General features: G+C 39.4%; 2 protein-coding genes across 6 annotated transcripts in view; one reads left to right on the top strand and one right to left on the bottom strand.

Annotated features, from left to right (window-relative positions):
* phb2a (prohibitin 2a) lies at nt 1-5323 on the bottom strand. Its single transcript, XM_027032404.2, has 10 exons — nt 5220-5323; nt 4575-4704; nt 4247-4331; nt 3259-3338; nt 2955-3139; nt 2659-2788; nt 2243-2346; nt 1716-1793; nt 1498-1574; nt 1-817 (listed from the first exon to the last, which is right to left on the bottom strand). The coding sequence occupies exons 1-10, from the start codon at nt 5238-5240 to the stop codon at nt 799-801; spliced, it is 909 nt and encodes a 302-aa protein (XP_026888205.1). The 5' UTR covers nt 5241-5323; the 3' UTR covers nt 1-798.
* A 10950-nt stretch (nt 5324-16273) lies between these two features.
* The window catches only part of pex5lb (peroxisomal biogenesis factor 5-like b), a 28432-nt gene continuing 16884 nt past the window's right edge, over nt 16274-27821 (top strand). For 2 of the 5 annotated variants that reach the window (XM_035527853.1, XM_035527854.1), the window contains exons 1-3: nt 23256-23590; nt 24859-24951; nt 27073-27184. In XM_035527853.1, the coding sequence (XP_035383746.1) occupies nt 23531-23590; nt 24859-24951; nt 27073-27184 (265 nt within the window). In that variant the 5' untranslated portion in view covers nt 23256-23530. Of the gene's footprint in view, nt 16660-23255; nt 23591-23639; nt 23693-24858; nt 24952-27072; nt 27185-27821 lie in introns of those variants that run through there. The other 3 variants (XM_027032376.2, XM_035527855.1, XM_027032392.2) reach the window with 3 other exon arrangements.

Consider the following 27821-nt stretch of genomic DNA (forward strand, 5'->3'; position numbering starts at 1 on the left):
TTACAGTAAATAACGCGGTTTATTAGTGAGAAACATAATTTAAAAAGCAGTACACCGAAAGAATAGTTTTCCATTCCTGGTCCTGTTATACCAATGGACTAACACCCATTTAAAACTCATTACAAAATTGTAAATTATACATCATGTCAGGTGTGCTGATAGCAAGAAAACACTAAAATATGCAGTGCAGACATACACTCTCTCTCATGCACAACAGACTCAGTCACTTAAGTTAATGAAACAATTTAATGAACCCTCCTTCAAGTGCCCAAGCCTCTACTGTCAGCATACACATCTGAAAGAGGAACCAGTTGATCCCTGAAATACTGGAAATACAAGATAGTTGTTTACAATAGCTATCAGCCCATGTAAGAATTTTGAATTTAAACTTATAGGTTTATAATGTATTCATATTACCATTTCATAAACATTAGGACAGTTATAATGACTGCTTGTCTAAATGCCTCCATTTGTTAATACCAATGCTATACTGATTTGCCTGAGGCTAATAATAAGCCATGGTTGATTATGCCAAGCTTATTTAAATGTTCATAGATATCACATGCCCTTGATCTGATTGACAAACTGCTGCATTGATCACTCACTTTTACAAAAGGCTACTGTGTATAACAAGTCTCTGTGGAAATGTGTGGTTTTTAAGGCCACCCAGCCCCTGGTCTGGTCTGGGCTATGCCCAGATACACTGCACTGAGAGACAGGCACCACTTAGGGAGGTAAACACACAAGACATTATTGACGGTATAAAATGGAATGCACACTCTCCTCAGGGATGGCCTCTCACTTCTTCAGCAACAAACTGCAACAGAGAAGAAAGGCCATCTTTTTAAAAAATGAACTATGAATCAATTCATTAAACTGTACATTAACTCTATTTTGGACCTGTTCAATTAATTATTCCTCACTAAAGCGCATACAAGGCTAAGTCAAGTCCTTTATCAGGGCCGAAAAAATGGTTAAATGTCTCAGGTTTTTGGGGGGTCACTGACTAAGGGGTAGCTGTGAGTGTGTGAGCGCATGATGAATGCAGGACGCTCTGTGGTGTCAGGTTTCAGCTGATCGGGATAAGTGGATCCTCAGAACCAACTGGAGCATGATGTGCGCATCAATGATGCAATGATGACGTAATGGCCCCAGACTGAATTCTGCCCTGCCTTGGAGCTTATGGCCCCCTCTTGAGGAGGGACATGGGAAAAAAAACCCCTCACAAACAAATAGAACCAAATCTCCAAACCTACACACACTTGGCAGCTTTCAGCTGTCCCATTTGCATATGTAATATAAACTATTGTTTTCTCACCACTATGTGTTCACTATGTGTTTTCTTGTAAAGCATATACTCTAGAGGACCTAGAAGATGTCCCATATTTAACCATGACTTTCACCATTGCGGAAATCGGCAGAACACTAAGATATGCTTCCTTTAATGTGTATAAATCAATTTAACAGTGAGAAAGGAACAAAAAAAAGGGGGCTTACTTGTCGAAGGTGCAATCCTGCAGATTCAACACCAGGTTGTCTGCATTCAGGTACACTTTATTCTGGGAGGCTGCCACCTGGAGGACCAAGCAAAGTGTTCAGAAAAGTTAATACTGGGAAGCACAACCACCTGACACCATTCCTAAACCAACAAGCTTATACGCAAAGTGTATGCAGGAATGAGAGATGTATGGTGGGCTCGAAACCATGCGTCTCACCGTCTTGGCAATGGTTTGTGCAGCCCTGATGCGCCTCAGTTTAAGGTAGCCAGGATTCTTCGACACGGCCTCGCCCAGCTGGGTTATTCGTTCGATAAACAAACGCACACAGACATGGTGGTTACTAAGTGTATCCTTGGCCTCGGCTTTTGTTCCAAGTCAGCATGGAACCATTGACCTGTGGCCAGTTTCATACACAGCATTGCATCATTTTTTTTCCTTTTATTGAGGGCGGGCAGTACAGCTTTGTTTTAGAACACAGAGTGCAAAAAACTATACTTTTCTAAACTATACTTTCAAATTCATTGTATGACTAATACAATTACCATTAGTTATTAAGCACAGTGGAAAAGGAGCCACTGATTATGACTAGCAGTTAAAATCAGTAAACACTTTCAGTGGCAGACAGCCCATAGCTTTCTTTTTTATACATTTTAAATTGTTTATGAAATGTGGAGCCATCAAAGGAATCTGATGTATGGAAGGGCACTGGTTGTTTTTGTGTTTGTGCAGAGGCAGGGTCCCACCATTTTAGCAGCCTGGGCCTCTCCCTCTGCCTGGATGATCTTCTGTTTCTGGTCCTGCTTTGCTTTCTCCACATAAAACTGTGCCCGTTGGGCCTCCTGCTGTGCTGAAGATTAACAAAGGAAATAGTTTAAAAAGAGATTATTCAAGCAAATGGTAGAAAAAATGTTTTTTAATTCACTTGATTATGATTTTCATTTCTCAGGTAAAATAAATACTTATTGACTGTGTGGTAGTGGTTTGTAGTTATGGTGTAGGCTGCTGAATGACAAAGGACAATGCTGCCCCCTTGTGGATGATGTCAAAATTGAACACGTTCCACTATTTAAGAATAGTTTACAGAGTTTTACGTATTCACCAAATAGCTTCTAAATACTTTTACTATGACAAAGTTCATTATGGTTACTGCAGTCCTTACCGACTTGCTTGGCCTCTACAGCAGCAGTGTACTCCTTGCTAAAGCTGAGCTCTGTAATGGCCACATCATCCAGAATAATGTTGAAGTCTTTAGCTCTCTCAATCAGCTCCCTCCGAATGAGCAGGGATACCTACACACCATGTTAAAATAATAATAATACAAGGAGGAACATAATGTGATCAAAATAAAACAGGTGTGTTTTTAAATAAAGATTTAACTGACATTAAAGCACAAAGCACAGCTGAAATACCCCTCCCCTGCTCTAGGGGGCACTGGCACATCCAAAGGAGCCATACCTGTGCTCGCTGAGTGATGAGCTGCGAGGCATTGAACTTGGCCACCACGCTCTTCAGCACCTCGTTAACGATGGAGGGCAGCACACGCTCATCGTAGTCTGTCCCCAGTTGCTGGTAGAGCAGCGGCAGGTTGGTGGCAAAGGGCCGAGAGAGCACTCGCAGTCCTATGTTCACCATCTGCAGGTCTGTGGATGAAGACATGGTGAGGAAGACTAGGAGGATGATCATGACTTTCTGTAGACTTCCACAGTGATGCATTTATTATTTTGTTGTTGAAATATTAAATGCAGGAAAAAAAAGTCACCTTTGCTTCCTGTGAGTGATGAAATCTTCCTCGGTCTGGCTCGGATGTCATAGATGATGGGGTACTGGAACCACGGTATCCTATTATGGGGTAAAACAAAAAAAATTAACTACAATAAAGCCTTAAGGCTTAAAGATTTTGAAATATTTATTCTAAATATAGAATAAATTCTAAATTCCTTATTTAGAAATCTCCCAAGAGATCAAGAAGCAAGGGTAATTATTGGTTCCCTCAGGCTTGGGAAAAAAAATATTTTATTTTAAGTGAACGCAATGCTTCAGCAAATGCAGAGATTGGTTTGATTGGACTTTCAGTAGAAGATCCTGCTGCAGTCCTGAGGGAAGGGTTGCAAGTGCCCAACCAGGTCTCAATGGGAAAAGTTCGCTCAGCTCCTTCTGATGACAGTAGTGTGAAATCAGCCACATTATTTTGCAAAGCAGTGACTCTGTCTAAGGATTTCTCTGATGTCACAGGGCTTCAAGACACTTGCATGTGTTAAAGAATGAATGGGTTTTATGTCCGTAATACCTACTCAGTGGTATCATACTGAAATCTGCATACAATAAGCAAAATCTAATAATAAAAAATAAAAAAGGTGCTCCTCTGGACAGGCTGTAATTCTATAAAAGCAGTGACAAGAATACCATAGAGGATTATGTGCGATTGTCATGACATCTGAAGTCATCTGCTGAAATCTCGTGTGAAAATGAAGCTGGATGCAGCAGTTTCCATGCAAAACAGGCTAATCGTGATGCACAGAGGGTTGTTATTTAGCTCAGCACCCAGGGAGCTGAAGACAGCTGCAGACAGTACCCCGCCTACTTCATCACTGCTCCCAGTCGAAGTGTACCAGGATTCAATGGTTAGTGAATTCGGTGAAGTTTCAGGTGTGTTGGTAACTGGGACAGAGCAAACATATTGACTGACTTAGGGTCTTGAGGATTGGATATGAAATCCACTATAAAAAGTCAAATATTAAAGTAACTACCTGAAATGCAGCCCCTCTGTAAGCACTGTATCCATCTGTATGCCTCCAATTCTGCTGAAAATGATGGCCCTCTGCCCACCCTCCACTGAAAAGAGAATCAAGCATTCACGATTACTCAAGTCAGTGCATTGCAAGAGAGTCATGTGCCTTAAATACCACACTACTGTTTCACTTGGTGAGTACTCTAGGAGAGGTAATCTGCATTTATATCAGAAAGGGCTTGTAGTAGCTATGCCTTTTAATATGAATTATGTCTCTCTTGCGCCATTATTCTAACTTAAAGGTAACTGTGACCTGGAAAAAAATATGCATTTGTGGGCAATATTACCAGTGTATGTTGCTTCTTTGACTCCATACGCCAAGGCACCAGCCCCAATAAGCAGCTTAGCACCCAGGCCAGAACCTCTAGGACCAGAGGACAGCCTGCCTGCTATTTGCCTCAGTTGCTGCAGAAAGCCCTGTGTGACAGAGCGAGAGAGAACCAGATAGATAGATGGAAGTAGGGAGCAGGTTGTCTGTTCAGTGAGGTTTCACATCAAAAGAAGAAATTAAATCTGTTTACATTTACCGATATGGTGATTATGGTGACTATGGTGACAAACCATAAGTTAGCTACATTCTAATGCCCTCCAGGTGCTCTAGTATAGTGCGAGCAATTACGTTAAAGATTAATAGCCTAAAACAGGTACCTAGCTAGCAAGCTAAAGACGGATATTGTATGCCGTGAACTCAACCTACAATATGAATGCAATACTTGGCTAGTTGGCTAGCCAGCTAGTGGTATATTATCACAGAGCGCTTCTATTTGGTATCAGTGGTACAGACACTACTCCAAATGCCAACGTCAAAACTAATTTGGAAACGGTAGGAAACCTTAAGAGACGTACACAGATAGAGGCATTAACCCCTGAATATTTCAATAATATATCGAGTAAAGGAAACACATTAAAAAAAACAAACAAAAAAAACTTACTCCAGGCTCTTTACTCGCCATGCTGTCTCCTCTGCGGCACGTAACTTGAACAAGCCCAAGATCGTAAGGAAGCACTTCCTGTCCTACTGATATGCATCACGGAAATTGTAGTTGTTGCAATTTTGAGGCGGTTTAAGACCTACAGAGACAAATGTACGTCAGAGATATTTTAAATAATTCATTTTTTGGTCATGGTTGTTTTTGGTAACACATGTTAATTCAAGTTGATTCAAGTCCATTTGAATTCAAGTTTGAAGTAAAGCTTTAAAGAAAAGGCTTTACTATGACGGAGTGTAGGCTAATTTAGCGCAGTAAGAACATGGCATTGCCTGTATTTTACAAGAGAGGGCAGTATAACCTAGTTGCTTTGTTTATTAACCAGCATGATTAGATTTAAAAGTTCTTAATTAAGACTCGATTTGCCTGTTTTTACGGAGCCTAGGTTGCTTATGTTTGCGTTTCGTATTTTCACAATCATTGCGCAGGTAACTGTTGTCGTTACTGTATCTTCGAATTACTTTTGGGATTTTATTTTGACCTTATCGAGGTATACCGGCACCTTCCATTTTTCGTCCATCTCATTGTAGTCTGGGAACCTCCCACTTTATATTCTTTCTCATAGGACAGATGGCTTTGGGACTGGTATGTTGTGAAAGGGTTTTCCCCCCACATAGCATTGGTGTCTTGACACCGTGTCTAACATGCCGACCACTACATCTGCCAAACACAACTCTCCTCTTTGCATTTGGCATTCTGCCGGAGATCTGGCTTTATGACACAGCATAACCATGCTCAAAATCGCATACATAAACCCCTCGCTGCAGCATTCCATCTTAGCTGATTAAAGTGTTATTTGATTGCTCGGAAATCCAACGGGGTATCAAGATTAAGGTTAATGACGAGACCTTTACCTTAGAGCACAGTTCATTGGGATTTAGAGCCTCCTAAATGAATTACCTAGTAAATTAATTACCACAGTACGAGTATAGCATGGAGATCGACACATAGCTGGATCAGGAGGATGTGCAATGTCCCAGATGACTACATGATCGTTTTAAATACACACCATCCGTTTCAGTTGTCATTATCCAGGGCACTTAAGTGGGCAACCTCTCCTGACATAATTGATTAATTTATGATGAAAAATGGAAAAGTACAACAAAAATAACAAAATGATGTATGAATGTTGTTAATGCGGTTCTGAAAGAAGTATATGGATACAGTAAAAACAGAGTTTATGGTAGTTTCTTACTTGGCATCTTAAATACATAAGGTTTTATAATGCTTATTAAAGGTTCCTCTCTGAATACATTTAGGGAAACATATTAAAGAGATGCAGATCTTCCAAAGAACATTTGGACATTTCCAAAGAACATTTTCACTGTTACAAAGTGACATTTTCACTGTTACATTTTCACTGTTCCCAGTGATTTGGGAACTCATCCTTTCCCATGGCATTAGGCCCTATAATGAGACCCCTTGATACCATGATGACATTAGCCTCTCCAAATGGTATGGAGAAGTATAGACTTGTATCACACTGGCACTTAGAAGGACAATTCAATTATTTTAGGGAATTTCCATTGTGAAAAAATAGTTACTTGGCCCATTATTCTAATTGTAACAACACATACACATTTGTATAATTTTATTAAATACCTCAAGTTTTGGGTAAACCATTTACATGCAATCAACAATCACCCATTCTTCTGTAACTATTTCTAATTAATGAATTATTTGTTATGAAACACTGTTAGTGTCTCATTTACATTTCCCATAAATTATATATATATATATATAATGGAGCCACGTTCCCAGTTTTGGGGGTCACAGGCTCTAGTGCTCAAATTACCATGGGAACCACTGTTGCCCTCACCTTCCACATCTTTTCTATCTCTTCTTTCTGCCCATGGTATTTCTTGATGTTTTTTTATTTTCCTTCTTCATCATGTTGCTATCCCTTGGGATTGCTACATCTATCACTATGGCCCTCTTCTGCTATTTGTCTATCACTATTATGCCTAATTGGTAAGCCATTACCATTTTGTCAGTCTGTATCTGGATGTCCCACAGGATCTTAGCTTGGTCATTCTTCACCACCTTTGGGGGTGTATCCCACTTAAACTTTGGAACTTCCAGTCAGTACTCAGCAAAGATATTTCTGTACACTATGCCAGACACTTGGTTATGGCGATCCATATATGCAGTGTGCTAGCATCTTGGGAGCATCTTTGCAGAGCCTGCACCTGCAGTCCTGCCTAGTGTGGTAGATCCCATCCTCTATTTATCTCATGTTCAGAGCTTGTTTCTGTCCTGCCATAATTAGTGCCTCTGTGCTATCTTTCAGTCCAACCTTTTCTAGCCATTGGTAGGATTTTTCCATATCAGTCACTTCCACTTTTTGCAAGTGGTACATACCGTGCAGGAGTTATCTTCTTCTTTCCCATCCTCCTCAGGTTTCTACTGAGATACTCACTATGTCCTTCATCACTTGGGGCCATCTTCCTGGAGTACTTCCTGGATCTTGGTTGTTTCCTCTTAGATAGTGGCTCTGATGCTCACTAGTCCTTGGCCCGCCTCCTTCCACTTAATCTACAGTCTCAGAGTGCTGGATTTGAAATGAAACCATCCATGCATTGTGAGTTTCCTTGTCTTATGTCAGTGGCTTCTGTCCTTAAACTTTTGGCTAGCTTATTATACCAACAGGGTATCTGATGACTGGTACAGTGTAGGTGTTGATAGCCAGGATCTAGTTCTTCCCTTTCAGCTGACTTCTCAGGACTTATTTGCCTTACTCTTTGTAGGTATTTGGCTGTAGCTGCTGTCCTCAACATCTGCTGTTACCTTCTGGTTGTACAATCCCTCAATTCTGGTTACCTTTCCTCTCCTTGTAACCATCATTTATTCAGTCCGAATCACATTCATTGTAGTATGTGTCATTGTAGTATATCCTTTTAAGATGGATTAGTGTGTCAATGTCTTGTTCATTTCTGGCATACAGCTTGATGTCATCAATATAGAGGAGGTGGCTGATGGTTACTCCGTTGTGTAACCAGTATCCATAGCCAGCCTTGGTGATGATCTCACTGAGGATTCAGGTCTATGCAGAACAGCAGCGCAGACAAGGCATGTCCTTGGTAAATCCTGCACTTGACAGTGACTCATGCTATTGACTTGAAATTGGCCTCTAGGGTTATCTTCCACAGCTCCATTGAGTTCCATTGAGCTCCATTGAGTCTCTTAGAGTCCTGTTGATGTTATACAGCCTAAAGCATTCCAGGATACATGTGTGATGCATTGAATCATATTAGTCAATGTTTGGTAGTGAACCCAGGTGGTGCACAGATTTGCGTCTGGTCTTACAGTCTAAAGTGATGGTCTTATCCAGCATTAGCTGGTGCTTGGCTCCTCTGGTGTTCTTGCCTTTCTGGGCTCTGCTCAGGTATTGAGCAATGTGCCTACTCATCTTCACTGCAATGATGTCTCACAGGAGCTTCCATGTTGTGCAGAGGAGGTTATTGGCTGGTATTTGGATGGAACTGCCACTTACTGGGATTTCTTCAGGATCAGGACTGTCCAGCCTTCAGTTAACCATTCAGGTTGAGTTGCATCTGTTAGCATGATGGTTATGCCACTGAGTTTAGTACAGGAGGTACTGGAACAAGTATAAGACACTTATGGACGAGTGGAGATTAGAGGACTGTTGGAATGCTACTACTCAATCAAAGCCAGTGTAAGAGGGTATATGCAGAGAATGTGGAACTATGGATGCTTCAAAACCCAACATCTAGACTAACACTGAAAAAAGTAGCTCAGCATTCCAATATCAGCAAGTGGCAACTTCTCTCACAAGTAGAGATTGAAAAGGTACAACACATAAGCTATGGGAAAGGGGAGCCAGGATGACAGGCAAGAAAGGCTGAAAGACTGCTTGAAGATGTGAATGCAGCACTACAGAACATCACTACTGTGACCAATACTGAGACCAACCATCTTATATTTGCCACAGCAACAGTAATACTTTACAAAATGAACATTACCAAGGAACAGTATCCTTGGCCAGCTATCAGAATTACATATATGTTGAAGGTACATGGGAGATTTTCAAGCAAACCCTTATTGCTTATATCAGTTTTTAATGACTGTTTATAGCTATATGTAGCTTTTCCACTACCTGGAAAAGATGTCTATTAGGTATTTAAACAAAGGTTAGAGACTAAGCTTTGATCACAGCAAAATTAAACAAAAAGAAAAACAAACACAAAAAAACATAAAAGACAAATCAGTGTTAAATTAAAAACTGTAGACCTTATTTAAACACTGATTGCTTACACTGTTTGTTTGTTTGTTTTGCTGATTGTTTTGCCGGTTGCACAAAGAGTGTCTCTTTAAATTACTCTGCCTCACTGTCAGACACTGCAGTATGCAAGGAGGTAGGTAGTGCGGGTAGAAGGGTCCGCAGCTTTGCCCCTTGAAATAAAATTCTTATTATTTATAGAAAAGTCTCACCTGAAGCCTTCATCAAGAGGAGGGGTCATTCTTAATAATAACCTAATTCTGAATAAAAAGGCCCTTGGCTACTGTCTGTAAGTTTATATCACATGATATATTACTCCCCAAATTATTACATCCGCCTGATTTAAAATATAACCTATTCTCTGCTATTGGCTAAGGATAGCTAGTGGTTTTTATCGTCCATGTCTTATCGTCCATCCAAATATACATCCCCTTATTTTTGGTTACTAATTGTATAGCTCCGTTAGCCAGTTAGCACTGTTAGCAAGTTTTTAAAACTTATTTACGAATATATTAAGTTCACAAAACACATGGAATAAGGAACATGTATATGTACTTTAAAGCATTTGGTAGTGCCGTCCAGAGTCGCTGACTGACGGCACAGATATGTATGATATCATCCAATAAAAAGAATATCGAAACCAAAGGAGCTGCAATTAGGACGTGTGAATGCGTTTTAGCGACACACCGCAACCTTCGTTTTAGCTAAGAATAGCAATGTCCAAATGATGAGCTTAAACACAATTGGGCAGACTCGATTTGAATATCAGTTGCTATATTTCAGAATGTTATGTTGTGCCAACCCGCCCTCCTCTAATTTTGCTCCTCTAAGGGTCTCTGCTGTGCAATGCCTGTAATACATTATTGACCAAATTAGTTACCGAAACCTAATCAATCAATATATATTGCATTTACGAACAGTTTATCTAGCAGGTTATAGGTAGAACTCTAGATATAAATGTGTATTGTGTTTTTTTAGTCTTTGAGTTAATAGAGTAAAATAAAGTTGATTAAAATGTAACAGACAGGAGGAGGGGTCTTCCTTTCCCCTGTGAATGTGGCTGTTGCATCCTTGGGAACTGCAAATGAAACAGCTGGGACTCAAGTCCCACATCATCATATTCAAATATGGAAGTGATAAACTAGCCACCTACCATGAGAGAGAGAGAGAGAGAGAGAGAGAGAGAGAGAGAGAGAGAGAGAGAGAGAGAGCGAGAGAGAGAGAGAGAGAGAGAGAGAGAGAGAGAGAGAGAGAGAGAAAAGCTAATCTGGGCTTATGCAATATATTTAAATATATACTTAATGCCTTAATTTAAGAATAGTTTATTGCTATATATGTTAATGCATATTTTATGCATTACCACTTTTTAAGTGGTCTGCAGAAATACAATACATGAGACATACAATGCAAACACAGCAGTTAACTACATTAAGATTTTAATCCTGACCATGCACCGGTCAGGCCTTCTTTCATGCTCCCACCTCTCAGAATCAGCTGGTAGATGTTACCATAGCCACTGCGCTGTCCTTGTATGCCCTCTGACCAATATGACATCAGCCCATCTGGAGCACCCCAGACCAAGCGGGGAATTTGGCATGCATCTGTGTGCTGCAGAGCTATGGCTTTTTGGCCAGGGTCCATCACACTGACCTCAGGTCAAGACGGGGCAAATCAAATAGGACTTACTAATGATGGCCCTCCGCACATCAAACTACAGGGGTCCCTCCATTTCTGAAAGCTGGGAACAAGGTTAGAAGTCATGCTACTCAAGAAACCCATCTTATTAAATGCTGTAGTTTTAACTGACTTATCCTTCAGTGATTAAAATAATTTTTTCTATGTTATGGTGAGCCACAGACATTTGGTGTATTTTAACAAGTTGATAATATGCATGTAAGTTGCATGGCACCATAATCCCCATAATATATATTACCAAAGGGGTTTCACCAAAAGCAAGTTTGTCTACTTAATTGCTCCAGATTACAGAACGAGAACCAATTTTCGCCCAAACCAAGTAGCAAGAGTAATAAACTCTTCAAGTGTGCAATTACACTTCACTTACTTGACTAACATGTAAATAACAGTTTTATTCAAAGAGATTCTCATTAGTTATTTTTATTTATTTATTTATTGTATACCAGGATGGAATCTCTACAAACTAATCCTTTCATTTTGGGGCCCAGCCTTGACTCAGCACTCACACAAGGGAATAAACAGTTCATCTGTACCAAGAGGCTGCTGAGAGCATCCAGAGCTTTGATTTGATGCTCACACAAGCATCAGCATGCTCCCAGATGAGGAGCAAATCACTTTAAAATGGATTTTAGGAGGAGGTGAATAATGTGAAACCCTTCAATTTTGCCTGATGAAGGTAGACATGTGCCTCTGATTAGGAATAGTGGAGGCGAAAGTTGCAACAGAGAAGGTATTCTGGGAAAGAATATAAAAGCTGCAGCTTCTTAATGGGTCTAGTGAGAAAACAGAACTAATTCTCTGAAAAAATACCCTCATTTACCCTGCTGGGGACACTTGATATATCAACTCAAACTGAATGCAAATAAATCCAGCACCTCATGAGTGCATGCTCACACACACTGGACTGTGTGTGTAAATGCAGACAATTAGAACTACAAAAGTCCAAACCTACAATATGCAATTATAGACACTCTGATCTTAAACAGACTTTGTTTGACTGTCTGTGGTTTAAAAGACTAATGGCAGTTTCCTACTCTGGACATGCGGCATATATCACTTAAAAAACTTAAACTTTAGGAAAAGCTTTTATTAGCATAAAACACAGCTGGAGATAAAGGAAATACTGGCAAAATGATACAGAGAGGAAAAGAGGCGGGGAGAGAGAGAGAGAGAGAGAGAGAGAGAGAGAGAGAGAGAGAGAGAGCAGCTTGTTAGGGGCTGGGGTGAGATGAACCATGGATAAAAGAAGTGAGTGCTTAACAGAATTGAAGCACTGATGGAGATGGGAGTAGAAAGACCAAAAGTAAGGAAAAGAGAGAGAGGAGGAGGAGAGAAGAGTTGTGGAGCAGCAGCCAGCCAACAATTAGTCAAACATTTTTGACATTTTCATATTAATGAAATATGTAAGCAAGGCTTCATACTGTGAAGTGAGCAGGGAGGGAGCGAGACGTGATTTTGGGTAAGGAGGGTCTTTGTCCTCCATAACAAATGAGTATAAAGATTAACAAAGAGTACAGCAAGCTATTGACTTGTGGTGTGGTCCATGGCATTGTATGGGTGAGCAATGCGCAGAACTAGAGGAGAGTACCTATGGGTTTAAATAGAGGAGAGGTGTATGTGCGTATGTGTTTGTAAGTGGGCATGTCCTTCCAGTTGGGTGCTTGATGCACCATGACACATACTCTATTATTATTGTTGTTGTTGTTGTTGTTGTGTTTTGTTTTTCTGAAAAGTCATAAGTAAAAATTTTAGAAGCAATAACATTTTTGTTTAGCTATTGTCAAACACCTGCTGGATTTTCTCCTATGGAAAAGCTTGTGTGCTGTTCAAGCACTAGAATGAAAGGGAGATTCTGTGCTCCACATTCAGAAGCAAGAATTACTTGTTTCATGGACCATGTAAATGGAACTTTGGGGAAAATGGGAAATCTAGACTCAAAGTCAATATCCTGGATAAAATGTGCATATAAAGGGAGCATATTTGGCCATATACGCTACCCTTCTCTGTCAATCATGTCCATATCCAGAGCTTTCAACTTTGTTCCAGATAAGTTCCATATCTGCCTCGCTCTACAATCATCTGGCCCTTTCTACCTTCTAAGCCAGTATTTTCATCTGGCAACCACTGTTCTCTCCACGTACATTTGTTCCATTTCCATCTTCTCACCACTGTCTTTTCTAGTATTTTCCAGGATCATGCAGTATCTGTGTCTGCCTCCACATCACCATATTTCCCATAACTCCCAAGTCATATTTTCTACTGAAGCCTCTTTAAGATGTCTCATCCAAAATACAGTCAGAGGTAATGAATGTAGAAGAAACACAACAGAGGACAACAAGACACTTAAATGAGAGTTTCTGCCATTGTCACTTTGGGCATTTTACTCATACTGGATTTGCAGTGGTGATGGTTTCTGATGAAATGAAATCAAAAGAAAAGGTCTGAATGTAAAAAATCAACACAAGCCACAACCTTAACCATTCCTAACTTTGTATATGAGATACAGATCATATACAGATTGTTAATTGATTATTCATGTGCTTGAATCAACAAATAACTGGTTAATCATCTTGAATGTGACTTGGAGATGAGAGACTGTAGCCAATCATTTAGTATTTGTTGTTTATTTACCTTTTTTTTTTTTTTTTACACAAAACACTGATGTATAACTTATATGAACATGTGGTTACTATGCTGACATTAGCTCTATATTTCAGTGGAAACGTACTTTTTGTTTTTGTACTGACTTGCAGCAAGAAATAACTTCTAGCATATTTTTACTTTACTGACTTATAGCTATATGAATATCCAGGATCTTGATCTGATGCAACACAGAATTTGTTTACAAAATGGGATATAATTTAAGATAATATTAACCAATTTTACAGATGTAGTTAATTAAGATGATGCTATGACCCAACAAACTACTACATATTCCACAGGTTTTCTAAACAGTCTGCTAGGGATATTTCATTTTAAATGCACCTTGTAGGCTTATCCTAGCTGTCGAGTCATTGTTTCAGATCTAATCTAGACGTGATTAGACGTCAGAATATACTGTTACGTGCTAGCAGGTGGTGATTATAAAGGTATCATGACTACATCTGAAATAAGAGTTGGAGATCATCAGATGTATAGAGAACATCAAATAATTGAGAAATGAGATGGATCGATTTTTAATGATTAAGAAATAGTTCTGATAAACTCTTTATTATAGATTTTTCTGATTTTGCTCTTATTTTAAAGCAGTGTAAAAAAACTTTTGCCAGTGGACATTTTTGGCTGTAAATTGAACTTTGCAAGTATATATAATTATGCAATGATTATTTTGTTAAACCCACAAGATAACACCTATGACCGAGAAGATATTTTGTCATTGTTGCTCAGTGCCATGAAATAGTTAATATAGACTTCTGAAACACTGAAGTAAGCGTTTTCTCTTTGAATTAATTTGCATAAGCGTAAAGAAGAAATGAATTAAAGGCATTTGCATTTCGAATAAATTGGCACGTACCAATGCTGCATTAAGATAAATAATTTACAGAAAGAAATGCAGTGCACATGGTTTCCACAGAAACAGAACATTTCAGAGGTCCTTCACGAAGGCTAGGATAACAAAACAGGCTACCAAACGACGGGCTTTCAAACATCCAAACATTAATCCTAACATAAACGCGCAGAGTCAAAGAAACACAACCACTCAAATAAACAACGAACAGCAAAGACACGGGGAACGTGACAGGGTTTGAATACATGAACATAACAAGGTAGAAACGAGGGACAGGTGTAAGCAATCAAAGGAGGGGCGGAGAAAACGAAACTATGGAATGGGACTGAAACACACAAGACAAGGAAAACACGGAACACGGAAGACAGGAGGGACTAATCGTGACTGTGTGTGTGTGTGTAAAACTCTTATAGACTTATAGGAAACAAGGTGTCAAGACACCATTTAGGTTTTGAGATCTTGAATCAACACCATCTATAATTCAGGGCAAATACTTTTAGTTCCTTGAATGCCATTTAGTATCCTTAAAATATTTTTCAGGCAGGTGTTTGCTTATCTTTAGTATTTATAAGTGTTTGCCAAATTGAACAGAAGACTTTCCTTGAAAATGCATATACCCATGGGACAGTTAATTCAAATGAGTTAAAAATGATCAGAAAACCGCCATTTTCATAGAGCTGGTATTCTGTGTACATGCCATTTTCTCTTCAGCTAAAGGGGGCTGAATAAATTGAGGAAAAAAGAAAGTGGTAATTCACAGCTGTAGGGATTTGCGATGTTGACCATATTATTAATTGAGGCCTGAGAAGTGATGCTATCACAATGGAAGAATACAGCTCATTAATTTGAAGCGACAATAGGCAACAAAATGAATGACTGCACTTGACTAGAACACAATTAGAAGGCGGTGTTAATTAAACCTGAAATGGTAAATGGGCAAAACACATAATCAATCATAATAAAAGCTTCCGTCGGGTCTCAGCTGCTGGCTGAAGTGTGTGCAAGGCAAAACCATCACTGGATCTTGGCCCTTCCACACTTATCAATTATTTACTTAAAAACATATTTTGAGGGACATGTAGAATATATTATTCGGGGATATGTGTTACTGTAGGATGGAAAAAACAAATAATGTAAAAGTAGGTGACCTATTAAAATCACAAGCATACCAGTGTGGGAAATACATTAATTACATCGTAAATACTTGTAATTTTTTTTAAGTCACGTGTAAGGGCATATAGGCTAGTTTCCTTTACATCAAAGGCCAACTCATTCCTCTGAATAATCTTGATGGATGATGCTAGGCAGAGAGAGATGAGGTAAATATAGTAATGATAACAGCTTAAACAACGAGTAAACAAAAAGAGAAGCCTGTCAACTATGCGTTAGCCTATCGCATGCAGGGTTCATTCAAGTCCTGTGATCAGCATCAGTAAAACTAAAGCACACGTTAGCCTATCAAAACGCAGCCTAGTGTAAGCAGCCCGTCAGCAAAACACATTCAAATTGGGAACACTGACATAATTTATGAGAAGTGGGCATTCGACTCAGCGAGGCAGTTCCGCCCTTGCCTGATTGATTGAGAACATAGCGACCTGGGGAGGAACAGTACGAAGTGCGTGTAGGGCGGTGAGACTTGGGGCATGTCCTGTGCTGATTGCTAGAGTCCTGGGTTTACAGCGTGACAACCACGTAACCAACTCAGATTTATCCAGCATTTAGCGGTCCACCACGTATGGTGTCTTTACATGTTCAGGCACCTGGAGATGAAAACAGAACGCGGAGTCGGGATTCAGCACCTTTGACGAGGGGATAGCTCCTCCACAGTCTGTTTCCTCCTATAGAATTTACTGTAGTAGAGTGAGACTGACTGTTAAGTGCAGGATCAACGTAGCTATTTTTCATCAGCTGAACTGAATATGTATCAGGGGCACTCACAGGTAAGTTCGCGTGATATTTTCTTTTGTCTCTGCGCGTTTTCTCAGCGGTGCGTAGGAAATTTCAGCACGTGTGCGAGTCAAACTAAATAATTCGTGCCGTGTGGGCGGTCGGTATGGTTTATTTATTTATTTATTTAAAAACATACACTTGATGTCATGTCTTGTAAAATAACGTATCAGTAAGTATGAGAGAAATATTCAGCGACTAGACAGGATTTAGCCGTGAAAAACTGAACGGGATTGAACTTGAGGAAACAGTCATGATGTAGGCAGGGTTACAAGGTAAGCGCTTGTTCGCATACGGAACTGACCTACACCTTACACTTGGATGCGATTCTAATAGTGGGCCTCGTCATATTTAATGCCAGAATATTTCTTAAATAAGAAATTAATATTATAAAATAATTTTCTAGGTCTAATTTATTATTGCACATTTGTTATAAACATTTCCTTGTTAGCTTTATGTTTACCATGCATCAATTATATCATGGACAGAGTTATAAGACATTAACTCATGAAAAAAAGTTTGACAGTTCACAATTATAAGTCTTAATATATGAGTTTTGTACGTTTTCACTTTGTTCAATCATGAGCTCCTGCTGTTTTCAAAACTGTCAGTTTTAAATCCAGTGGTAAATTCTGGCCAAATTGATTACCAATCCAAATAAAACATATAAAAATATTTACAGTATATTCCAATAGATACATAGGGTCTGTCTTCTAAATAATTGTATTGAGACATATGTGTGTTTACATGTATATATGTCACATAAGACTATGAATGTGTGCATGCTGTGTTTGTCCACACACACTGGTTCTTACATGTGTCAGCATGCCAGTTAGTGACAATTTGAATTGCAAAAGCAAAACAAAAAAGAGTTTGCTTTCCTTGGACTTATGCTGACTATATAAACACATGCGTGTCACAGTCAACATAAATGTGGAATTCAAGGATGTGTAATGTGAACTTCATAGAGTCTGATGAAGTTCAGTGTTGCCTGTTGCCTCCTTACAAGAGTGATGATGAGATGTTCACACTTTTGGGAGCTTACATCAAGTGTGCTTTGCCATCAACTATTTTTCGTTTTAAGTCTACTACATGTCCTGCTAGAAAATGTATCTGGAGTTAGTGCAGGGATCTCTCCTTATTCTCCACATCAGTGGGACCCTGTAAATTCACTTACAACAGGTGAATTCTTGAATGTTGTGTAGTCATTTTATACATCTGCCTACAGTTTGCAAATATATATTTCTAGGATGAATATGTGGAGTTCTGTTTTTCTGTTCCATTGTTGATCAGTGTTTGCAATGCATGGCACTGGAGAATGTGTAAATAAGCTTTTATTAAAGCTGTGTAAGTTAGCTTTACACATTGCAAAGCTAACTTAGTGTACTGCTTGCTGTATGTGGCGTATGTGAATGTGACCCTACAAACTCCAATATCAACCACTAATGTATATAAAATATCTGTGGGACAAAGTCAAAATCCTGAATATCTTTGAAGCAACACAGTTCTTCTATCTAGAGGCTGAGAGCATGGATGCTGTACACACACAAAACACCAGCAAGTTTATATCAGGCATGTCTTCCTTGGGAGCTACTTTTCAGCTTGGGTCTGGGGTCTTGGGCAATATGCTGTGCCCTGTCCTGTTCTTTCTGAACCCTGAGAATAAAGTGTGTGAAAGTCCTTTGATCCACTTTTTTAAAACCTTCATCTTCTGCTTGAGTAAACAGCTTCATTCTCTGAATATCTGCTAATAGTTGTTTGTCTCATCTGATAGACTGGCTCAGTTCTGCCTCTGTCAGCAACTAAATGTGTAGGTGATTGTGAGATTGCTTGAGGATTTTCCATTTCATAGGCCAGCCATGCCATTTTGGAACATAACCCAAGCAAAAAAATTCTGCCCAGCCATTGAGCTGGACTGAAACTGATTTTTCACAAGCTCAATAGCTGTCTTAGTATTCCCATGTCAGTGAGCAAATATGCAGCCAGGCATTGATTGACATTTCCAAGACATTTATGAAGGCTTTGTTCATTTGACATAGGCATGCTTAGATATTCTCAACACACCTGAGAGAGCTTAGCCTGTTTTAAACAGTTAGTATATATGTAGAATATATGCTTTATGCTATATGTGAATAGAAATTGATAAAACCCTCAGGCATTGTAAAACCACATAAAGGCTATGTGTCTAATACATTATAGAGTATATTTAAAAACTGAATAATATAAGTTTATAGTTACAATTACACATATTTCCAGTGAGTGTTGTTCTGTGTTTTCCAAATATTTGCTATTTGTCCTGTTTAAATGCAAACACGTTGTGCTCTTCAATCTGTCCTTATGTGCTAAGCAACCAAGGTTTGCCAGTGGAGTTGAGTAACATGAACCTGCTTTATTGACCACTAAAAGGTCCGGTGATATTGAGAGGGCAAAATCTAAATCTAAATGTTTGGTTTTTATTGTCATGGATGCAAGACCTTGATTCCATTTCAAGCACCGTATAGAAGAATACACAAATAAACAGTAGACTAAAAATTTTAACATCTTCATGCTGAGCTGCCATGGGATGTTTGAGCAACACAAGATGCTCCGGTAGCTCAGAACCAGAGCAGATCAGAGTTTAGTTGATCCTCAGGCTAATAAAAAAATTTGATGGAGCCACAAACTAAATCAGACAAACCCCCCCCCCCCCCCCCCCAAAAAAAAAACAATCAATAAAGTAAATGAAGATGAATGTCAATGGAAAAAGCATCATTTTCCCAGCTTGCTGGAACTGAAAGTGATACTGTAACCTTACACGTTTAGATTGATTGCCGGACAGCAAGACCTGAAACACTGGGGCTGCAAAGAACTATTGAAAAGAGGGTTCAATGTATTATCAGTGCAGACTAAAAGTGACTGGTTAACAAATGCATTATTGCACACATTATATAATGTTGCTAGAAGCATAGAGTCTACAAGTACTTTAAAAGTCCTATTTACACTGAGCTTTAGAAATAGAATATTATTGGACAGAACATTCGATTCTGAATGAGAAAACTGTGGCTGAAAGTAAATTAATTTGGAAAACTATCACCCTGCACAATCTCATTTATCATAATTCATAAGATAGCCTTTATCTGTGGTGGGATTACAGCACATTTGTTTGTCAGTTATATGGAACATGAGGGATGCCCACACATTTGCCTCTGTAATGTGTCTCTTCCGTGACTTGCAGATATAGATCAAATGAAAGCCTATGCAGAGCAGCCTTTCCAGCAGTTTAAGCTAATATCTAATCAGTAAATTTATCTGGATTTAAAGATGCATTTGCAGATGTTATGCCTCGGTCCCTAAACCAGATCATGCTCTGCCTGCAGATCGAATACCAAATGGCAGTGCAGATGCTTGGATGGATAGTATTCCTGGGATCAGGAACAGTAAGGATTATTGTGAAACGAGGCCAAATCAAAAAGCAGATAATGCTAGCTTTTGGGGGGCAACCTCGAGACATATTTGGGCTGCATGGATTGTACTCATGTTATTGATTCTTGTCCTCAAACCTCTTGTCCGCCTGGCCTTCAAATTCTGTTATCATACGGTTTAATTCCATGATATAGGTACATAAAGCATTTCTACTGTAAGTGTACCAAGGGAAGGGAAAACACAGGATGCTGATATTAGAATAATTTTTGATTAAACCAGTGTTCCTGAATGTATGATTAATGATAATTAGCTACTGATGTGACTCTGAGGCAGCACTGACCTCGAATGTGAACGATTAATGATGTGTCTTTTTACTGTGCTTTCTGCACAAATCAGGTTCAGTGCACAAATCAGGTTCAGTACTAGACCATATTTTATACAAAATAATATTATTCTTGATGCAGCTGGCTATGCTTTAATTATTTGACTCAGTCTTTCTTAGAATTTTAGAGGCAGCATTTCTACAATGTGATAAAAATATAATCAGAAAGAAAAACTCTGTTGCTATGCAAAATCTGAACAAGCCATTGGAGGCAGCAGTAATGTGAAACTGATATTTGGCCAGGACCTTTGGAACAAATTTGGTCCTGAGTATTAAAGTCACACAGACTAAAAAAGATACCTGCCTCACTTTCTTTACAGTAAAACTCAGCAGTTGCAAATATCAACATATACAAGCTTGTTCTGGAGAGAATTCTGCCAGTGGCCTGATATAATATCTGTCCTGTGATTAAATCTTGCAGATTATGACAAAGATTAATCTTCATATGTATCTCAATTGTTTAATCTAAAAGGCGATGTGGCATTATAGATGTTGCAGAGGAAACCTTTGCACAGGCTAATGTGCTATGAAACATCTAACAGCCCTTGTAATTCATTTGGATCAGAGACAATCCATCATGAAACCATGTTCTCTTTGATCTCTGTGAATCAGAGTACAAAGAAGTAGTTCTCATGGGCTTGGTCACAAAGCCTCTAGGTGTCCTTTCAAAATTCATTTTGTACTCTTCAATAGATATCACACCATTTTGATACAGATATCAAATCAGATATCTCAATAAGGAGAATTAATTTCTGACCTTGACTCTTAATGTTTCGCTTCTGGCAAACATGATTAATGTGTTACTATAATAAAATTAATCTCTGCTAAAAGAATCCTCCTGTCATTGAAGGCAGCGTTTTTGTCTCCAGTCCCATGAGAGCTGAGTGGCTACAGTCCACCTGCTGAGGCTGCATTGGCACTACGGGAAGTCAGATGGATATGGTGCTGATGCTAGCAATCTGCAATGCTGCTTCTGCCAGCAGTCCTCTCACAGAAACAGTCCATTTTCACAAAGTAAACAGAAGCTGAGTCTGCTGCCACACGTGGAGGCTGCAGTCATTACACTCAACAACCAAAGGAAAAATAGGGGGGGAATGAAGTTGTCACCCCCCCCCCCCCCATGCAAAAAAGTGCTAAACAGTGCTTATTTTTAACATATCTTAACATATCATATATAATATATTCAATTCCAGACGTATTATTTAGTTGTTATGCTTATTCTCCCTAGCCACATCAGTGATTTTTTTCTCATTCCCTTTCTCATCATGTCTAGGGGTAGGCCTGTGTTTGGCATCCAGAGTGGTCCTTTTACCTTAGTGTACACATAATGTAAGATGTATCATCACAGAGTTAAGGGCTACAAGGCAAAAAGTAAGATTGTGAGATAGTCTGTGCTCTTCATTAAAAAAAATGTGCTGTTTAAAAATAAATGAGCCTTTTACCTGTGGGTCAGTGTATTTAGGCTAACTCAAAACTCTAAAAGAGTATATCATCTGTCCTTCTGAATTTGAGCTTTTGAGTGACACTAAATACTGTGTTTTGACCTATTAGATTGCTGATTAATGTTAACATTTTTATAAAAAAATATACATATTTATTATTAAAGGTTCAGGTGTGCTTGATTTTATCTAGTTGCAGTGAGAATATAATTTTAGACATAATGTTAGAAGCTAGTACTGCAGATTGTTAACGCTGTATCCGCCCACATTATTTTTAGTTCCGATGTGACGCCGTCTCCTTAGCTGCCTAGGCGCTGCGGAGCAAGACGTTCTGAGTGTACATTAAAGGTCAATAGCCTTCTGCGTGGAAGTCTTATACCGGGTGAACGCTGAACGAATGTTTGGCCTCGGCGACAACCGCTATATGATAACGTTCATGTAGTGTGAAAGGTTCCAGCAACTCGATTTTTCCGCTCTGCTAGCCGTCGCCGACTGTAGGCGTATGATATTTAAATTCCCGACGATTAATCTGGTCAAATTTTGTAGTGTGAGTAGTTCTAACGCTAAGTAGACACTACACGACTTCCAAAATATCTGAATCTCCGAACTGCCCAAACGTAACAATATTTATTGCCTGTGACCTGTTTTGTTGATATATATGCAATCATTCTTATATTTGCATATAAATTAGGAACTCCTGAAATTGACAGACGGAAATTAAAGCTTTAGATCTTGTTATTGACAATAACATTTGAGAAAGTGTGTGTGTGTGTGTGTGTGTGTGTGTGTGTGTGTGCGCGCAGATAGATGGATAGAGAGAGAGGGAGAGAGAGAGACTAATTATTTGACTTTTTGGGTACATATTTTAGCCCCAACCCACGAGGTTACCTGTTACACCTTTTAAGACTATTCTTAATAGCTGAATGATGTGAATAAATAGAAAGATTATTTTCATATCATAATAGTTTTCACATTGGTCTATTTGTCCATGAGTGAGAATGAACGTATTTGGCTTTAAACTGAGCTTTCTGTTCGCACAAAATACATAAAAGTCTTGATATCGTTAGCCTGTATCAAGTCAGGACACTCGTGAAACCCGGATTTTATTTTTGCGTGACCTTTTCAAAGGTTGTATTGCGTTTTCCAGCACTGTTTACCCCTCAAAGAATAGCTCGTCTTTGCTGCCCATGTCTAATCAACCATTTTTTCCCAAAACATTCTTCTATTTATCTTTCTTCTTGTTTATGTTCGAGGTGATGCAGAAAATCTATTGCCATTTGTTCAGGCTCCAGCTTTACGTGCTCTGCATACCACGTGATACAGGTCTCTTGCGTATTTTCGTGATGGAGCGGTATTTCGTCGGGGATCTCCTTAGTAGAAAGCTCCTGTTACTCGTTAGCTGCGTCTGCGTCTCGTTTAGTATGCACACCTCTACGTGAACAAAATAACAAGTCACGGGGGATGAATGGATAGTGTAAGCAGGATAGCGATTCAGAAATTTTGAAAGTGCAGTGTCCACTTGGCACTAGGGATTTGATATGTCTCGTGGCAGTATTTGTGTGGAGCGCACACAATTACGCGGATGAATCGTCAAATCCACGAGGGAGCACAAGCTTTGACTAAAAACAAATAGTGCGGAACATGAATAGTCGCCGACCCAGCTACTGTAATTTGAAGTTTGGGACGGTTGCATTTGGCTTGGTTGGTTTTTCTTTGATACTCGTTAAACTAAATCGGGCAGCCTGAACTCCAGTAGTAGCCTATAACATTTGAGCTTGCTCTCGATGAATAGGAATTATTTAGGTAAATAACAATAGACTATAGATTGTGAAAGTGCATATTACACTGTATGTAACTCTAATATACTAATATACACTAAACTATATTGCACCCTGCACTGTACTGTCCTTCAAAATAAATCCCGTTTATGCAATCCGCGAGACCTGTAGCATAGCATAAAAGGATATAGAGTTTACTATAGTATTTTTATGTTACGCTACATATCATGAAATGACTGCAGTGGACAGCACTAACACTGCTGTGGACGGACTTCGTTAAATATGGATGAGCCGATGCTATAAATGGGACCGTTATGCCCGCGCCATTACTGTCCCGGACGTTGTTACATAACGTACCTTGGCGCGGAAATTTGAACTGTGGTACTAACTACGCCACGATAAAGAATAGAAAATTAATTGGCAAAGGTTCACTGATGACATACATTTTGTTGTGAGATAGGCAGTTCTCTGAAGGTGCGCTATATTAATTCACATGATTTTTGCATGCCTCCTCTGACATAAATATTCTGTCAGAATTTGCAACACCTGTATATAACACATGCAAAGCAAACAGCTTTGCTCGGTGTCTTTATTTTATTTTAATTTCTTTAATTTTAGAAAATTCCTGTATATTGTCATAAATAAGGTTTGCCCTAATTGATTTCCATTTGACTGCTTCTGTCTTAAAATACGCAAGAATTGCCACATGGAATCAACAAAGCTACTGAGTCATTTTCTCATACAGAGCCTAGCATTTTTGATAGGGCTTAAATGGTATTCTGCAGTGTCAAACATGTCTGCCAGATTGCCTTAAGTCCTGCTGTCAGTATCCCAGTGGTCCTTCTTAAGTGTTTAACATTGGGGGTGAAGTGAGGGAGAGCCTAGTGAAAGCACTGTGAAATGTGTAGAGGTGATGGACAGTGTCTGTTCAGTACCCGGAATGGAGTAATTCCAGGATGAATGCTCATTCAGTGTTTCAATCCATATTGCTACAGTCTATGGCCATGAGATGGCAATGGTTTTAGCATGACATCAACGCACAGAGTGGGAAAGGCTTCTTGTGTTTCGTAGTGGCACAGAAGAGATAATGTGTATAGCAAGTCAGAAAACTTGGAAAATTATGAACATTTGGATTGATGGGCATGTAAAGTGGTTTGCCACAAACTGACATAGTTGATTTCACTGTTGTAGGGGAAAGACTCTGGGGTGGTTGCCATGGTGCTGAAGGAGCTACCAAGTAAGGCATCCTCAGACGGAAACCCCCTCCTCACCGTGACAACCAAGGTGGGCTGAACACATACACCCACCAACAGTAAGCTCTGAGCACTTTCTTAATGACTGTTAAAGACAGTCCCATGCACAAAGCAGGAATAAGGGTGAAGTGCTTCTTGCTAGTATTGTTTTCCATCAACAGCTGCTATAGCTGTTTTGTTGTCTGTAAGTCAAGCTGCTGTATGGAGTGTGAACAAGATAAACAATATTTTCCATCCTTAAACTTGGGATAGTCCAAGAGTGCCTTTAGCTTATCATTAGTGAACACTCCAATGCACCAAACTAATTTATGCATTTACTTGGCGTTCCAAGAAGGAAGCTATTTAATGTGTGAACCACTCCCCATAAGCAGCTGTTCAACATCGTTTTCAGGCTCCGTTCTGTTCAAGCTGGTGGTCTTTTTTGTGTTCTATCTAGAGTTGTATGTTGATGTTGTTTACTTTTATGTATGCGTCATTTGTCCAGCATTGGTATGAAAGAATCCAGGTGGCTCCCCCTCCCCCCCGATCCTGCTCAGTACATCACAGACTTCCTACAGTTTTCAAAGACAGCTGTGGTGGACATCTGAAACTCTATAGAACATTCACATGTAAACAAATGTTTAGTGGTTGTTGCAAGGGAAACCACCATTTGGCAAGCATTAGTGACCTAATCGACTATTCTTAGTGGTAGTTTAGCAAACAGCTTGGGAGATTTGGATGGCTTGGTTTATGGCAGATAGTCCTGCTTTCCTCACTACATAATGATGAGCTCTACATTGGATAATCTGTGTGCCCTTTGTATGGCATGAATTGGAAATGTTGCATACAACAGGCCAAATTTGGAAATTCCAGAGTGTCCTTTTGCAGTGCAGAGCTAGAGAAGGTTACTTGTGCTTCTGTCAGGCATGGGGGAAAAAAATGCATGATCCAGCATTTTGCACTCATAACCTCTGGAACAGGATCCAATGCACTGGGTATAAAGTTCTCTTTCTAAAAAACCTGCCGAAATGAGGAATCTGTCATGTTTATTGCTGATGTATAAGTTGAATTATAGTTTGAGGGGTCAATGTCAACCTGTGTGAAGGACATCTTTGTACGTCCATTTTATAGTTTTTGATAGTCAACATAAATTCTACTGGAAGATATACAAAGGTGAACTAGGTGTCAGGGATGTATACTTACTGCGTACTTTATTAGAAACACCTGTCTAGCTACCCAGAGTCACTTGTCAATTTATTTGATACAGCTACATAATAGGTATACTTTATACGTGTATACTTAAAGATTGCCATGCAGAGTTTGTCATGTAAAGTTTGTCAGCTATCTTCTGCTCCATTAATTAGCAGTCAATTTCTGACCCCAAGGAGCACTGCTAACGATGTTTTATGGGCATGGAGGGGGGGCTCCATGCCCATAAAACATCGTTAGCAGTGCTCCTTGGGTTCAACACAGTGACAATGGTGGGCATGGTGATAGTAGGCTGCTACACTTGTCTGCCAGTTTTTAAGCATATCATTGTTACTGCTGTGTTGAGAGTGGTCCAGCAACTAAAAATATCTAGCAGACAGCTATCCTGTGGTCAGAAATTGACAACGATGAACAGCTCGAAGGTGGTGAACAAAACTGTGCATGGCCACTGCTTATATTCTAAAAGTACACCTAAATGGTAAGTGTTTCTAAAAAGTGGTTGCTTAGTGTAAATATTGTGGAAAGATAATTACGTATCATGACATTCATGACAGTGTCTGGTAGAGTTTTTCTGTGAAAAACAATGACCTTCACAGAGATGTGTGCTGAAGCTAATATTAGCTCAATATCTAAAAATAACTGTTTCACCAGCTCACCTATCTGATTTATGGTTGATGTTTTGCACTCTCCGTATTATAAACTCTGCTCCTTTTGACATTACGCTTTACATTAATGAACATCAACTACACACTACAAACATATATTCTGCAAATGTACTGTGAAGAAAAAACACCATGTTGCAAGAAAAAGAACTGTTTTGTAAATTGCCATTATTTGCTATGGTCCCAAACAAATCCATGTCAATCCAATAATGTTAACGCTATTAACGTGACACCTTATGAGTATGTGTTTGAATATGACGGCAGTGTGATGGCATTGCGCCTCTCTTTCTTGTGTCTTGCAGCTGGGTTGCAAGCACCAAGAAAGCCGGCCGCTACTGAGTCCCTCCATCGATGATTTCCAGAGCATGAGCAAGAGTGACGGGGCCACGCGGCCAGTCACCTCCAACACAGCAGGTTCCTCCTCTCGGCGCTCCACTCTCATCTATTCTCCTCCTCTGTCATCTGTTCTCCTTCTTCTCCTCTAGCTTCTGTTCTCTTTCTCCTCTTGTTATCTTTTCTCTCCTCTGTTATCTGTTCTTGTGTCATCTGCTTCTCCTCCTCTTCCAGCATCTGTTCCGTTCCCCCATCCCTTGGTTTTTCGTCTAGCCACCCTGTCACTCACACTGTTTACATCTCCTTGCAGTCACTGTTCGCACTCTCAAGTTCAAATTAGCTGTACGTTCATATTTAGCCATAAATATGAGTGAGTCTACAAACAACTAAGTTGCGCAAGTCTTTAAATCTAAAAGGTCAGATGAGACATTTTTGGAGGAAGGTGTTCTACAGGGCTTCACTGAAATACCTCCACAGTGCTAAAATTATGCAATGATCTTGCACACTCTTGCAGGTTATGTTCATTTCATAGTGCTACCATCTCTGTCCTTCTCTTGTTATGCTTCTTCCATTTTAATCAATGGGAAAAAGGACATGATCAAATTTGTTCAATCATTTGAAGAATTTTATCTGCCAAATTAGTGTTTCCTTTACAATGCTTGTTTTTTTTTTTTTTGTTTTTTTGCACAAAGCTCTGTGCACTGAACTTTTCATAGGC

Source organism: Electrophorus electricus, chromosome 7 (assembly GCF_013358815.1).
Source record: "Electrophorus electricus isolate fEleEle1 chromosome 7, fEleEle1.pri, whole genome shotgun sequence".
NCBI classification, from domain to species: Eukaryota; Metazoa; Chordata; class Actinopteri; order Gymnotiformes; family Gymnotidae; genus Electrophorus; species Electrophorus electricus.

Excerpts from the sequence above, each read along its gene's own strand:
- phb2a (XM_027032404.2), bottom strand. The coding sequence starts at position 5,240 with ATGGCGAGTAAAGAGCCTGGA. Across the intron at positions 4,332-4,574 it reads CAAAGAAGCAACATACACTG|TGGAGGGTGGGCAGAGGGCC; the intron begins GTAATATTGCCC and ends TTCTCTTTTCAG. Across the intron at positions 1,794-2,242 it reads AGGCCCAGGCTGCTAAAATG|CTGGGCGAGGCCGTGTCGAA; the intron begins GTGGGACCCTGC and ends CGAATAACCCAG.